The following is a 14,426-nucleotide window of genomic DNA, read 5'->3' on the forward strand; positions in this document are numbered from 1 at the left end:
CGGTACTTTCCACTGCTTTAGGTTTGTACACATGCTTTACGCACCAATGATGAAACGTGTTCAAAACTTTAATCGGCAGCCAATTAGAAAGGAGTATTCAGTGACTGTAAATGCTAAAGAAGAAAAACCAGAAATTCATTTTATAATGTAAGAAATGTATTTGATTGGCGTATATCATATATATTAATTGTATTAAAATGTAAAGCCTCGTTATCATATAATATGGAGCACTGTTTGTGCTTCAAGACACAAGTTAGCATTTTGTGTGTTTGTCGTCAAATTAATCATACAATTTTTAGCTGTTAACAACCTGACATAAGAAATACTGGAAATATTTGTTTTAACTTCAAGTTTTGATCTACCGCTTTAACAAAACCATGAAAAAGAAAAAGGAAAAAATATAAAAGTATGGTTTATTGCCATGTGACGTCACAATTACTGTAACGCAAAAGATGTCCACCAGGGGGCAGATTACAAGAAAATGCTTAATACTTGTTAAAGGGTTAATCAAACATAAAATTTAGTTTATATATTTTAACCACATTTTTGAAACACATTTCTACAACTAGATGTGAAAACCCCCCACGTTTTTTCTTTTTAAAGGTCATTCAACGGTGTAATATGTGTTTGTATTAAAAATCTTTTTTTTTTTTTTTTTTTAAATGATTTCCACAGCTCACTGTAAATTTAAATAAGGGTGCTAATTGTGGCAATTTTGGGTAGTTGTGAAAACACTCTTATCTGCGTGTAACACACATCAGCATTTAGTATGCAGCTGCCAACCACATCAGATGTAAGCAGACAATCACAAAGCCCCGGTATTTAGTAAAGCACATGATTTCACATTCCGCTGATCACAATGGTGAGGGATTAGGCTACACAACGAGGACTAAGCTGGCTGGAGAGGATAACAGAAAGGGAAAACATGTAGGTGTCTGGGTTAGACAGCAAAAAGGAGTGTGTGTCAGGTCAGAGCACTTTCCGTCTGAGTTCAGCAGTTAAACTTTCCTCTTTGGTTTCATAATGTGGATCAGAACCACTTAACACTCAACATCTCCTCCTCAACGCCTTCTGAGTCTGAGTGCTCAAACATTTACATGATGTATTCCTCTGACAGATCCCTATGAACTGAACAAGTCACAGCTCTCCGATGACCTGTTGTGGTAAAATAGGGAATTGCATTTTCTCAAAGAACTACTGCATTTGACAATTTATTACTTCTTTGTCTGTACAACACGGTACATAACATACAAAACAAAAACATTAAGAAAAATAGCAAAGGGCACAATTCACTTTTGTGGTCTTCTATACGATCAGCTGAAGTTGTTTTATTTTACTACAACAAGGACCAATGATAAATAATTTTTCCTCTCAGAAGTATTAAGTGACTCGACAAATATTTGTACAATCTCCAAGCTGTGTTTGGTAGTAGTCTCCTTCCAACCTATGAAGAACAAGTTCAATCAGAACATGACGTATGGATCACCTAAAATATTGAATGAACTATTTTGATTTATCAAATTAAAGTAATTATACTCAGTGAAAACCCACATTTTAAACCTCCACTTTAACACTCAACTGGACCCAACATACAAAACATGTACAACCAAGGCAACGAAGCAAACACATGAACTCTTCTTCCTGCGATGAAGTTCAAAAGTGCCCAAAAAGGCAGGTTTCCACACACAGATTGATACGTTTCAAGCATTTTTTCCTTTCTTTTTTTTTTTTTTTTTTGAAAAAAAGGCAACACAATAAAATCAAATGGCACAGAAGGTTTGAACAATCTAAACTGAGAAGCACAAAGTCCTGAAATATTCACTGGAAAGTAAACACTAAAGCAAGAGCGCAAAAAAGTTGAGAGTCATCGTCCCTCCAGACTGTAACAAAGGCTCACTAAACAGAACTGAAATAAACAAATTACAAGCTCATGACAGTGATGAGTATAACATTTATAATTCAATATAGTTTTTGTATTTACAAGCATTTATACAACTGAGGGCATTAAATGGGGGGGGGGTTCAAGCTTATCACTATATTAGGAGCAGAACAATCAGATAATATAATGCACTAAATATAAACCTTGTAAACATCCCATCTTAACTTTTATCTTAGATATCAGTCAGATTATGTTTATACTTGCCAGGTTCATAAAGTATTTGTCCTTACTTTAAGGCATAGGTATCAAGCTTAGGAGTGAGCCTAAGTTTTTATTTTAAATAAGCCAGATTTTTTGTTTTTTCCATGTTTCACTTCAAAAGAGGAAAAATAAACCCTCTTTCACTTCACAGAGTGAAAAGAGCAAAACATCCCCACTTGTCTCTGGATCAGCACAGCTAACTGTACAGTTATAAGATTTCCTCCACGCCGTGCGCAAAGATCATAACCAGGCCGGGCTCCAGGATCATATCCTCCCCCATATGCTGATTTTCACAGGCCATCACCACCACTGCCTGCTTGCCAGGAATACGCTTGGCAACGTAGTTCTCATAGTAGCGCCTGTTCATCTGTCGCGTCTCCAGAGTGGCCAATCCCTGCGGCCAGTTACGCTCGTGGGCGTTCTCGATCAGGTCGTTCACAATTGAGAGGGGGCAGCCGCTGTCGATGAGGGAGCGTTTGATGACTGCCTGGAGAACCGCATCGGGAGTGGAGATCATACCCCCCCAGCGAGTCACTCTGGCCGGCTGCATGGAGTTCACCCATCTGCAATTGCAATAAAGAGTGAAAAAACAAGCTACTTAGAAGCAGATCTGATTTTAAGGTCGTCAACAGGAGGGGAAAAAGAAACTTGGCTTACTCCAGGATTTCATTGTACTCAATGCTCTCCTCAAGGTTTTGAAGGTTGGGGTTTGCACTGCGGATTGCTCTCATGTAGGCTTTTAGCAGCTGAATGTCTCGTTTCTGGTCAAGAAGAGGCACAGAGTCAGTTAAAGATCTCTTAAAGTGACCTAAAAGTAGTCCAGCCTAAAGAATTTGTGCCCAAATAGTTTACATGCTTAAAAACTTTATTTAAAAAAACATTTTAGGAAACTAGAGTGTACTAAACCTGTTTAAAGGACTTGTTACATCATGGCTTCACAATAAGAGCTATAAAGTGTTTCGTTATTATTCCTGCTTACTTGTTCCCCCAACTGATGCTTATGTTCTGCTACAGTCTTCTCCAGCTCTGAAATCTTAGTCTGTTGCTGCTGGACGACACTCCGCAAGTGTTTGATGCAGTTGTGATTGGGAAGCTCATCTTTGGGCATTTCCAGCCTGGAAGAACGAAGCAGACAAAATAACTTACATACATTGAAATATGGATAATACTTCTTTTTTTTTTACTTGTGCCCTGCTCTTTGAAAACATGGCATTTATAAGCAATCCCAGCACAACTTCAAATACAGGGTGGATGCCACTCACCCGCATCCCTCCTCACAGTTGACTGGCCTTTTGGGGTTGTGCTCACAGTCCTTGAGGTGTGACTGCAGCTGGTCCAACCTCAGTGTAGCTGTGCAGCCAAAGCTTGCATTGTCGCAGCTGATCTGAAGTTTGGACAGCATGTTGCGCATGATGCGGGGGACCGGCCGGAGGTGAGCTAGTGTCACAACAGTGCGGTCAACAGGACAGATCTGTTGCTGGGCAAACCACTGTGTTATACAGGCGTTACAAAAAGCATGTTCACAGTGTGGAGCCTGGAATAAAAAAAAAAAAAAAAACAACACACAAGGCAAGGTCATGCATTTCATTTATTAGAATGTTTTACACAACATATTAAGTCCTAAAAGGCAAAAACAAGGTCATAAATTGTTTTTATTTATTTATATATATATATATATATATATATATATATATATATATATTATATAAAACAAATTGAAGTGCAGATAAAATATATGGATGATCTTTTTCCTAATCAGGGTGATGATGAGGACTTACCTGCACTGGTTCTTCAAGCACTCCACTACATATTGGACACAGCAGGTCTTCATCCACCTCACCCTGGAACCTTGTTACGTCGTACCCCATGGTACTCTACCCACAACCTCCTGAGCAACACACAAACAATGAAATGGATCTTTTCAGGCAAATTGACTGCAAAAAGAGATGCCTGTACATATATTTTAAGATACCTTATACATTAATACCAATCACAAAAAAAGAGGTATCTGTATCATATCAAATTAATTCTGCAACATGTTGATGCACTTGAACATAAAGCCGGAGTCATTCATTTAGTGATTAGATGAGATGGAACTGGCGACAAGATTTACAGACTGTCTTTATCTAACAGTTATTTTTGGGTTATCATATTTCCAAAAATCAAATATAATCCCCCTCTGAGACAAATAAAGTCATTTTTAATTCATTTCTGTATTGCAGCAAACATGCAGATATCAGTATTTGACAATGTCTAGCCCTGTTTTTTTTTTCTAACCTGCAGGCCAGCTTTTGGCAGACTGTTTTAGGACAATGGAAAAAATGAGATGGAATTTGTGCTGCGGCAAGAGAAAATCAGACTGTTTATGTCCACATATGTAAAGAGATGTGGCTCCATCACAACTAAATAGACAAGCCAGTTTCTGCCCCAGCAGAGTATTCTCGCTGAATTTGCCTCCATCTTTTTTATTTCACAGACAATTTCTCAGTTTTGCAAAAAAATGTATACAGTTGTGCTCATATGTATTCATCCCCTCTCATTAAAGAAAAGGCTGAATTTACAACAGTCACTCAAATAACTGGAGACTTAAAAAAGGAACAAGAAATAAAAATTTGCAAAAATATAATTTAGTAATATAAGACACTGTTTTTTCATTTAATTTTGTTGAAGAAAGAAAAAAAAAACAAATGGGTCCTGGACAAATTAGAGCACTTTTCTGTTGAACAGTGGGACAAAATACCTGTCAACAGGTGCAGAAGTCTGACTGAGAGGAACAGAAAACACCTGACTTGAGCGGAAACATTAAAGGATTGTTCAACTAAATATTAGCTTATGAGTGATGTAATATGTGATAAAATTATCTTATTTGTTTGCTTTTTGAAAAAAAAAATATTTCCATTGAACCAGAATTAGAAAATAATGTAATGATTTTCATAAAAATTTTTATTTATTATTACTTTAGTTAATTTCAGCTTATTTTACAGGCAGCTGTTTTTTTCCTTCTTTAATGAAAGGGTATGAATAAATATGAGCACAACTGTATATACACATTTATTATATAAATAAACCTGTTATTCATTTATACTTGGTTTAACCTGCACCCCAACACTATAGAGAATATATATTTAGATATACACAACATGTGGAAAAGCATGACAAGCAGTACTAAAGCTATACGGCTAAAGGACTAGATACTATAACAAACCATCGACATGGAGGGTAGGATAAAGGTAAACCAAGTTAAATTAATTTATTTTTCCCTTTGATGCAGTAGGCGATTTTTATGGGCGCAAAATGGGGCTTTATCTTACTTTACCGCGCACAATTGTAATGATTAATGATTGATATGATCATTTATATCTTAAGCGTACCTCACACACAAACGGCCTTAAATGATTCCATTAAGCTCCTGAAGTATTGATCTGCCTGATGAAAAAGACAGACACTGCCTGCAAAACAAAGTGCAACAGGAGACATTTGAATTGCTCAGCTCTCAATCATACTATCTTCCCAGGATGATCACAGCAAAAACTCCTAATTAAAACTATTACAAAAGCAAGAGGGAAAAAAAGGTGGACGGTGATTAAATATTAATCTGTATTAAAAAGACAGTTATGTTCATAATTAATCAAAAGCTGATGCCTTTGATAAGAAGTTATGATTTTCTGACATTATCCCTGGAAAATGCTCCATGATAACTGTTAGATCTAATGGAATTATCCTGTTGTTCAACCAGACTGACCCAATTTCAATTAAAGCAACAGATAATGATGTGGACATGATTTATGTGTATTTTTTTTTTTATCTGATCTTTATGGGCATGGCTTGCACACAAAAGTTAGCCAAGCCTCGAAGCTAACGCTAGCTATGTCTTATGTCTTTTCGCTTACGGCATTACACTAAATTCATGTTTTGGAATTGCAAAGTACGAAAAAAAGAGATATTCTATTGCTTGAATCGGGACACCAGCAAAGCTTGGATTTTACATGTTGCCCCAATTTACCATCCTGCTAACAATTTTAGCGGCTACGATTCCGCTGCTCTTCACCCATATCATCTATATTAGCTACAGAGCTAACCAGACTGAGCGAAGTATAAGGAACTAACACTCACTAATATTTGTTGATATTTGCACAGAATATAATAAAAACAAGACAGTAGGTTGGATACTTACTCAGGCATGAAGTAAAATAGGTCTGTATTACGATTCCTAAGTATTTTCAGTAATCGTAACGTCACTAGCAATTTGCTAGCCACGTACTGCTACATCCTACACTTGTGCGTGAGCGATGGTCAGGCGGACGTGTACGTCATGACGTACCATGACGTATTTATTGGTCCCCAGTCAGGTTCCCGTATTCTGATTGGGACTACAAATAATTTTAAATTATTAATGACACTTTTAATTATCCATTGAATTAATTGATTATTTAATGCTTTAATAACTGAATGACACATTTAACTAACCATTTAATTAATAATGTATTTAATTGTAATTTTAATTATTAATAATAATAATAATAATAATAATAATTAACATTGTGGCACTTTTTACTCCTCCATAAATATATATATATATATATATATATATATATATATATATATATATATATATATATTATCAATGTTTGTTTTATTGCAAAAAGAACCAAAAAAGTTGATTTCGTTCGTCCTTTTTTTTTTTTTTTTTCAAATATCTTTCATTATATTGATAAATTCCAATAATTAAACATTAGATTTATTTTCAAGACTTATAGTCAATAACAAATGTATTTACATTACAAAAGTTTTGTTACTGATTTATGGTCATTTTTAAAAATAAATTTATCTTCAAAGTGAAGGTTTTAATTCTATAAAGAATTACACTGTTTTGTATATGTCCGCATATAGAGTTGCGTATTTTACACAACATTCAATATATCAGCACAATGCTGAAATTTTGTATTCCTCCGTCATCATCTATGACAAAAACTCTCTGTGACAGAAGGTAAGCAAGAGGGAAATGAACTGAAGCCAGGATGCTGCAAAAACACACTCCAGGTAGAGAAGAAATGGTTCCAGGACTGACAAAAGCCAGTATGCGAGAATGCATCAATGTGCTCCTAAAATTAAAATCCATCCTCAGGCAGTTAGCAAAACTCATTATTTTTTTGCGTTTTTTCAAAATTTTATTTTTGTTAGTTTTCTGTTACAGAAGAAAAAACCAGTACAATTCATGTAGTGCTGTCTGATCCTGCAGGGCTATTACTGGTTTCATATTTTGTTTTAAGCTTGGCAGACTATTCCATACAAGTACAGTTGTCATTAAATTTATTCATATTCATCTCTTAAAGAAAAGACAGAATTCGCAACAGTTACTCAAATAAAGGGAGAGTGAAAAAAGTAATAAATATTTGAAAAATGATACTTTAGTGAAATAAATAGCTTTTTCATTTTATTGAGGAGAAAAACTGAATATAAAAAATACAAACCAAACTTTCCCAAACAAAGTAGAGCACTTTGTCATTGAGCAGTGGACCAAATACCTGTCAACAGGTGCAGAAGTCTGAGAATTACAGAAAACACTGACATTATGTCAAAGGATTGTTCAAGAAAATATTAGTTCATGAGTGACATTTGCTGTTCCCTCTGGTTTCAGACTGCTGTTTTCCTTAATCAATGGGAAAACAGCAGTCTCTGAAACCAGAGGAAACTTTTAATCAATGGGAAAGTATAAATAAATTTAAGGACTGCCAATATGATAAATTCAGGGTTCCATGTACTGATAAGATGTGTGTGTGTGTCAAAAGGATGACTTCTATGATCTTGCTGACTGATTTGAGACTGACTGATTTTTCTCTGCTGAAAAAGTTTATAGTGCTGCAAAATCACTTGCAAATCTACAAGATGTCTTTTCTTTGTCATTTGTTCTGCATTTGAGTAAGCATAATTCAACATTATATTAAAAAATAACACTTTTCTTAATTACAAATTATTTCAATTAGTTTTAAAATTGTAAACCTTAACTGGAAGCTAAATAACCCAAGATTTTCTGAGACTTTTAGAACAACTTAATGCAATTTTAATTAATTGTCCAAAAAAAAAAAAAACAAGACAGAGGAAATATTTAGCAATAGCACTTTATTGAACACAAACAACCCTAAGCCACAATACTGAATGACAAGACCAATTGGCTGCAGCAAACATTTTATAAAATAGATTCAGGTTTAATGTCACTAAATCTTTTTTTTTCCTTTTAATGTCAGAAAGACAGATGCAGGTTTTCCAAAACAGTGAATGATCTTTTACATATTTAACATTTCTGTAACAAATTATCATTCACATGTTCACACAAAGGAATAACAAGGCAAAGTGCTTTCAGGATTGCATTGTTGAAAAAAGAAAAAAAAGAAAAATGAATGGCTTGAGGTTTAGATTCAGGTGAGACAGTGGCGTGGGTGACAGGAAGTGGGGCGAATCCTGTCTTTGAGTTGGCATGAGTGGGTGAGGGTTGTGGTTGGGGATGGGTGGGTCTGGTCAGAAAACCTCAAACCTTTCACCTTGTCCTGTAACCCCTTGAAGTCAAACCCAATGTAAAATGTCAGGGCAGTGTGAAGTCGGACGCCTGTGCAGATAAAATTTGGTTCAGTGTGTACAGGTGGATTTAAAGGCATACCGCTCGAGGGGCTCTAACTCGCCCTCAAACAGGACTGCAAATCCACCTCATCACCTACTTCCTTGTTACAACATGTGATATCATTACAACTGCAGGGCAATCATTGGCTGATCCAAAATGAAACGTAAACGTTGACTTACTCTTCGCTATAGGGCTAGACAGGGAAATACATGCATAAGAGGAAATAAATGGTTTAAAAAATAAATAAAAAGGTCAATGCTTGGTTATTTCATTTCTAAAAGATGGTTCCTCTGACCATTCACCACTGAATGTTAAAGGGGAGAGACTATCATCAGAATCTGCATCATAACATTGTCTGGCTTCACATTCCAGTGGTATTCTGTTATATAAATGCTTCTCATAAATATTTTATTCCCAAGTCAAGTAGACATATACACATACAGCACAACCAAGCACACCTTATGTATAACTACAATTGCTTATGATAATTCTGTATTCCCGTAATGTGAATAGACTTTTTAAAAAGTCAAAACAGGTGGAGACGAACGGTACTCAAGGCTGCAAAACAAGGAGGTAGGAGAAATGCTACGAAAGGAAAAAAATAAAAAGAAAGAAAAGTAGCAAGTGATGCCAACACGATCATTTACTTATATAATTTTATGATAAACAAGGCTTCCTGAACCGTGCTAGTGCCAACAGCTGCTACTGCAGTCAACATATGAGGAGTGGTCCTGCAGGATAATCTCAAGACAGTATGCACCTTTCCGTTGGCTCCTAATGCTGACTGGATTAGCAGCTGAGTTTTACTAACTGAGGAAATCTTACAAGACCCATCCGACCTTAGAAATAATTTCAATCATGTGTTAATATATTCCTAAACGGGTCATATTCTAAAATTGGCTAAATTATTGGTCCTGTTGTCATCACAGGTCGCAAGACCACACTGCTGGTGATGGCATTGACTCCTTTACACACAGTAGAGTAGTATATTTGCAGATTTGTAAATGAGGTAATCAGCGTTAGGCTTAATAGGGAACCCTGTCATTGACACACGTGCCCACTTCATTCACCAGTAAAAGAAAAACACAAAAGGTTTCCTCATTCAGAGGGACAGGACTGTGGAAAATAAAATCAACTTTGGAATGTTGGGGTGGACGAGCCAACTTTTTTTTTCCTATATTCATGAAGGTGCACTGTGAAACTATCTGATTGTAACTCATCACATGCCCTGATTCAGAGTCCTTCCTCTCATGATAAGGGCTCCTTTGTATTTCCCAAGATAAGCCACTCAAACTAAACAGCGACCCACTATCCGTCGTCTTTTTTTCCTTTTTCTTCTTCTTCCTTTTTTTTTAAAAATTAATTTGCAATGAATTAAGGCTCAATGCCTGCTTTAAGTCCAGTTGTGAATAGATTGCTAATTGCTTGTGAGTTGCAATGAGGTGGCAACATCTTCAGTGAAGCGGACTAAAAAATAAAAACATGAAAGGAACAAAACGCTACTGAAATGTCACAGAACATGCAGTATACATCCTTTTTCTACAGGAAGCTATTTCTAATAGCACATTCATGAGGGCTCCTAATGGGCAAATTCTGATATGGCTCTGCGTTAGAGTAATCAAGCTCGGTGAAACACTACTTCCATGACGGGCTCACAGAAGGAGCAAGTCAATAAGGTGCTCCATTAGAAGACTGCTGCCTTATTTCACCTGCTGCACAAATACTTAGTTTCATTCAGTTAAACAGTAAACACTGGAAAGTGTTTTGAACGTTTGATTTACTTTGTGTAAATGCATTCTCCCCTCCCCCCCCCCAACACACATTAACACATCTTCTGCTGGTGAAAACAAACGGCACTTTCAAGGGGAATGTTTCTCTAAAACCACAATCACAGGACCTCAGAGTAACAAATTGTGAAAACAATTAGGCTATACAGTAGATAGAAATCTCATGAGTATCTTAACTGTACAAGCTTTAGGCTACACACTGAAAGGGAGGGCATGAAAGGACCCTTAATGCTTAACATTGAAAACAATATAAGGCATTTTATATTTCCTTTTATCCTCATATAATCACTGACAGCAGGTCTAAATATTTTTTGAGAAAACACTTCATTCAAGGTTGAAGAGAGGATGCATATACACACACCTACACATGCAAACGAACGTGTCTACTGGTCTAAGAAAACCAGAAGTCCAAACTACAATACCATCAAAGTCCATTCAAAGAGGGAGAAATAGGAGGATGAGGGAAAGAGAAAAATTAAAAAAAAGAAGCAGCACCTACTCAAATCTAGCAACTTGTGCACGGTCCTGTGTCTGAGCAGGCAGCTTGTAAATCGGATTTTGATCACAGTTTTAATAACGGAATATCACACACTCCACTATCAAATGCCACCTCTGTGAATACAAACAAGAGGACCACTTGAAATCCTTCATTTGCTACAGATCAGTGACTTTTGGTGTTTTGTTTTTTTTAAAGAAAGGGCATATTTATGTTTTTTTCCCCCCAACTTTTTGTTTTTTTTGTTACAACTGAGGAAGCGATGATAAACAAAAGGTTATTGCACTTTTATCTAGTTCAAACGAGGTCAGCTCGACAAAAGATTCATGCCTTAATGTCATAGTTAGACAACAAATGTTACGTCACTTCTATAATATGATCACACGGTTATTAAAAACGCTGCACACGGCTACTACTGCAATCCTACTTGTAGTCAGTCTACCCTAAACAACACAAAACAATCGCCACAATCAATTTGCAACACAGTCACAACAAACAGTTCGCCTAAATTCGATGTTGAATGCGGCTACCGCATCATTTCACAACTGTGAAGTTACTGATAGGAGATGAACACCCGACAACGGTCTCTACAGTTGATGTGTTACCGACAATCAAGCCTCACGTTTTCCGCACAAAGCGGGGAGATTGGTTTTCTCACATCTTCGCCTAAATTTTGGTCAACAGGCTCCTTCACTTCTTATTGTTAGGAAAGCCCAATGAGCCCCGAGGTGCCTTCTTTGGATTTGTGCTTTCGAAACTATTGATCTCCATTCATTCACTGTTTGATGTGCCCCCCCCCCCCCCCCCCCCAGAAAAAAACCGCAACAGCAATGTGCGATCGCTTTCCGCTGCCCGAAGCGAGCACTGGAAATATAGTGATATACAGACTGTTATAGGACTTATTTTAAGCTTTTTCTCTTTCACCTCAGATCACAAAGAATTTAAATAATGCTCAGAGGGAGTCTGTCTCCATCTACTGCAGTCATGTATGTTCAGTGTAATTTCTTTTTCCCACTATAAGGCTTCTGGGAAATACAAATGGAAGACCGTACCTTTCGGTAGTAACAAATAAAAGGCACCATGCCACCGCTGTGCTTGATATTACACAGATCCTTTTGGTGGTGGAGGGGGGGGGGATAATAACCAAGCATTCAGGCAGGGAAGGTGGTCAAATCCGCATTAGTCATACAATAAAATTGTATTATTTAGACTTTCAGAGGTAAGGTTTTATAGCTACTTTCATTTCCCACCTGACATTACACTGTACCCTTTACTATGGTGGCTTACACCAGATAACGCACTCATTTGTTGATTGTAATGAAGAGAAATGTTGAAACAGGGTAACTATGCACTTTTCTTTTTCCCCAAAAAGATTTTAAAAAAAACCAAAAAAACCAAAAACAGGGTTTGTGCATGTTAGGATCCCACATGCATATGTTAAAAAGTCTCCCACACACACACACTGGCATCAGAAATAAAAACAACAAATCAGAAAGGATCAATGTCAGCATCGTCGCACAAAAGATTACTGATGAGGTAAAACTGCAGGTCCAATAAAAAGTACAAAGTGCAGTTGACTGCACCTTCGTAAGGTAGGAAACATGAGACATCTGCCGACACTTCCGCGTAGAACATCTAATTTAGGCTGGTTTAAGCAGGATTACACCCACAAGATGGATCACTAGATCTGAAACTCTTTGTTAGCATAGCTGTAAAAGCATCCCTCCCGTCTGAATACTTCCATGAGGTACACCACTTCCATTCCCAGTGTCATTTGGCTCTGGATAACAGAGAAGCCATAGCTGATTGTTTACAAGTGAATTTTGAATTCATTCATTCATTCACAGTGGAAAATATGGCGATATCCCGACCTGTCAGAACAATCTCTGCACCATGGCAACCTTGAGCTATGTGCTACCTCCATTTGTGTGTGTGCTTCTTGACACCCAGAGATGTCTTTTAAGACCAAAAGCAGCCGCCAATTTTTCTTTTCTCTCCTGTTTGCTTTTTTTAAGCAGTCAAACAAGTAGCATAACTCTACAGGTGATGTAACTTCTCAGGTTCTGCCAGGTTATCATTTTGTTTCAGCTTTTAAGGCAAAAGGCTCAACAGTGGATCAGAGTTGAATTGAAATTTGCCGTTTACTTCAAGTAAGAACCAAGACATCCATTGAGGCAAATCAATTCCATATTGTATATACCATGCTTTTTTTTTTTTTTTTTTTTGGACATCAATTTTTTTTTCTTCCTTTATAACACACACACACATTATTATTCATCTTGTTAAACACAATCTATGGATTGCTTTGCCAATACCAAAAGGGATTACCTATATTCTTCAAAAATGTCCAATTATAAAACAGAATTCTACCAACATCAAAATTGAACAGAATACTCGCATTTAAGTACTAATATTTCATGCAAATATGTATATAATTTTTGTTTTTACTAATACAATTGATGAAAAGACATGCGGCTCCAAACATAAAACTCTAATAATCCTGCCTACGTCTGAATATGTTACTGAACAAGTAAATATGATTCATGTCTAAAGGCAAATCAAGGTTTCTATGGCACTAAATGGGTGTAGCTTAGGTGCATTTTGTCAAATATAGGCTATTTAATATTATGCGTGATCTTATCAACCGTAGACCTTTTCTTGTCTGTTGTTTTTACTGTACTGTAAGGCAATCTCAATGGAATGGATGAACACGAATGTTAAATTCATCGGAACCCTTTGTTTACCTTGTAGGCTTCGCTTTACACGACTGTGTTTGGATGTATGAGAGAAAGTGGTGATACGTCACAACAGCACGGCTATAACACTAGCGCTGTTGCCAAAAAAAAAAAAAAAAAAAGAGGAAAAAGAATAGGGGAGGGAGGGGCTAAACATATCCAGACCTTCAATGCAGGAAGACTACGACACATACATTATAATAATAAAAATAATAATAATAACAATAAGAGTTATTTTACTACATGCTACCTGTATAATCATATCTATGCAAGACAAATGAAGAGCAACAGTTCAAAGCCAGGAGAAAGCAAATCATCCCGCTCTAAACTGACCCTACATTCATTTCAGTCAGAAAATTCATGGCTCAGATTTGATGGTCAGACTGTAAACTGCTTTAACATATGCATAAATCCTTTGCTGCTTTACTAAAGAGGGGTTTCCTCTCTCAACACATTTTGGCAAACAGGCCTCATTTGTGACCAAGGTTTATGACATCTAACCCGCATTTGAATCTTCCATTGGCATTTATGCTGTGATTTACTGGATTGGCCTAAATGGATGGCAGTGCAATATTTGTGCTGCACACTATTACACACACGCGCTATTGCTACAATTGGACCTTTCATTGCTTTCCATCTCTTGACTCCATAT

The 14,426-nt window shown here is 36.6% G+C and overlaps 1 protein-coding gene across 2 annotated transcripts; it reads right to left on the reverse strand.

Moving 5' to 3' along the window:
* Nucleotides 1-1,240: 1,240 nt before the first annotated feature.
* On the reverse strand, nucleotides 1,241-6,425 carry rnf41 (ring finger protein 41). Of its 2 annotated transcripts, XM_079238894.1 has the most exons (7): nucleotides 6,315-6,423; nucleotides 5,512-5,589; nucleotides 3,919-4,028; nucleotides 3,403-3,674; nucleotides 3,120-3,255; nucleotides 2,798-2,901; nucleotides 1,241-2,703 (listed from the first exon to the last, which is right to left on the reverse strand). In XM_079238894.1, the coding sequence occupies exons 3-7, from the start codon at nucleotides 4,006-4,008 to the stop codon at nucleotides 2,349-2,351; spliced, it is 957 nt and encodes a 318-aa protein (XP_079095020.1). In that variant the 5' UTR covers nucleotides 4,009-4,028; nucleotides 5,512-5,589; nucleotides 6,315-6,423; the 3' UTR covers nucleotides 1,241-2,348. The 2 variants fall into 2 exon arrangements, with proteins under 2 accessions (XP_079095020.1, XP_079095019.1); XM_079238893.1 differs by lacking the exon at nucleotides 5,512-5,589 and having other exon boundaries at nucleotides 6,315-6,425.
* Nucleotides 6,426-14,426: the final 8,001 nt, after the last annotated feature.

Source organism: Telmatherina bonti (genome assembly GCF_933228915.1).
Source record: "Telmatherina bonti genome assembly, chromosome: 4".
Lineage (NCBI taxonomy): Eukaryota > Metazoa > Chordata > Actinopteri > Atheriniformes > Telmatherinidae > Telmatherina > Telmatherina bonti.

What these genes read in the sequence shown, in the direction of transcription:
- rnf41 (XM_079238893.1), bottom strand. Translation starts at nt 4,008, where the DNA reads ATGGGGTACGACGTAACAAGGTTCCAGGGTGAGGTGGATGAAGACCTG. An exon ending in TGCTTGAAGAACCAGTGCAG is followed by an intron (nt 3,675 to 3,918) that starts GTAAGTCCTCAT and finishes TTTTTATTCCAG; the next exon opens with GCTCCACACTGTGAACATGC. An exon ending in AACTGTGAGGAGGGATGCGG is followed by an intron (nt 3,256 to 3,402) that starts GTGAGTGGCATC and finishes TCGTTCTTCCAG; the next exon opens with GCTGGAAATGCCCAAAGATG.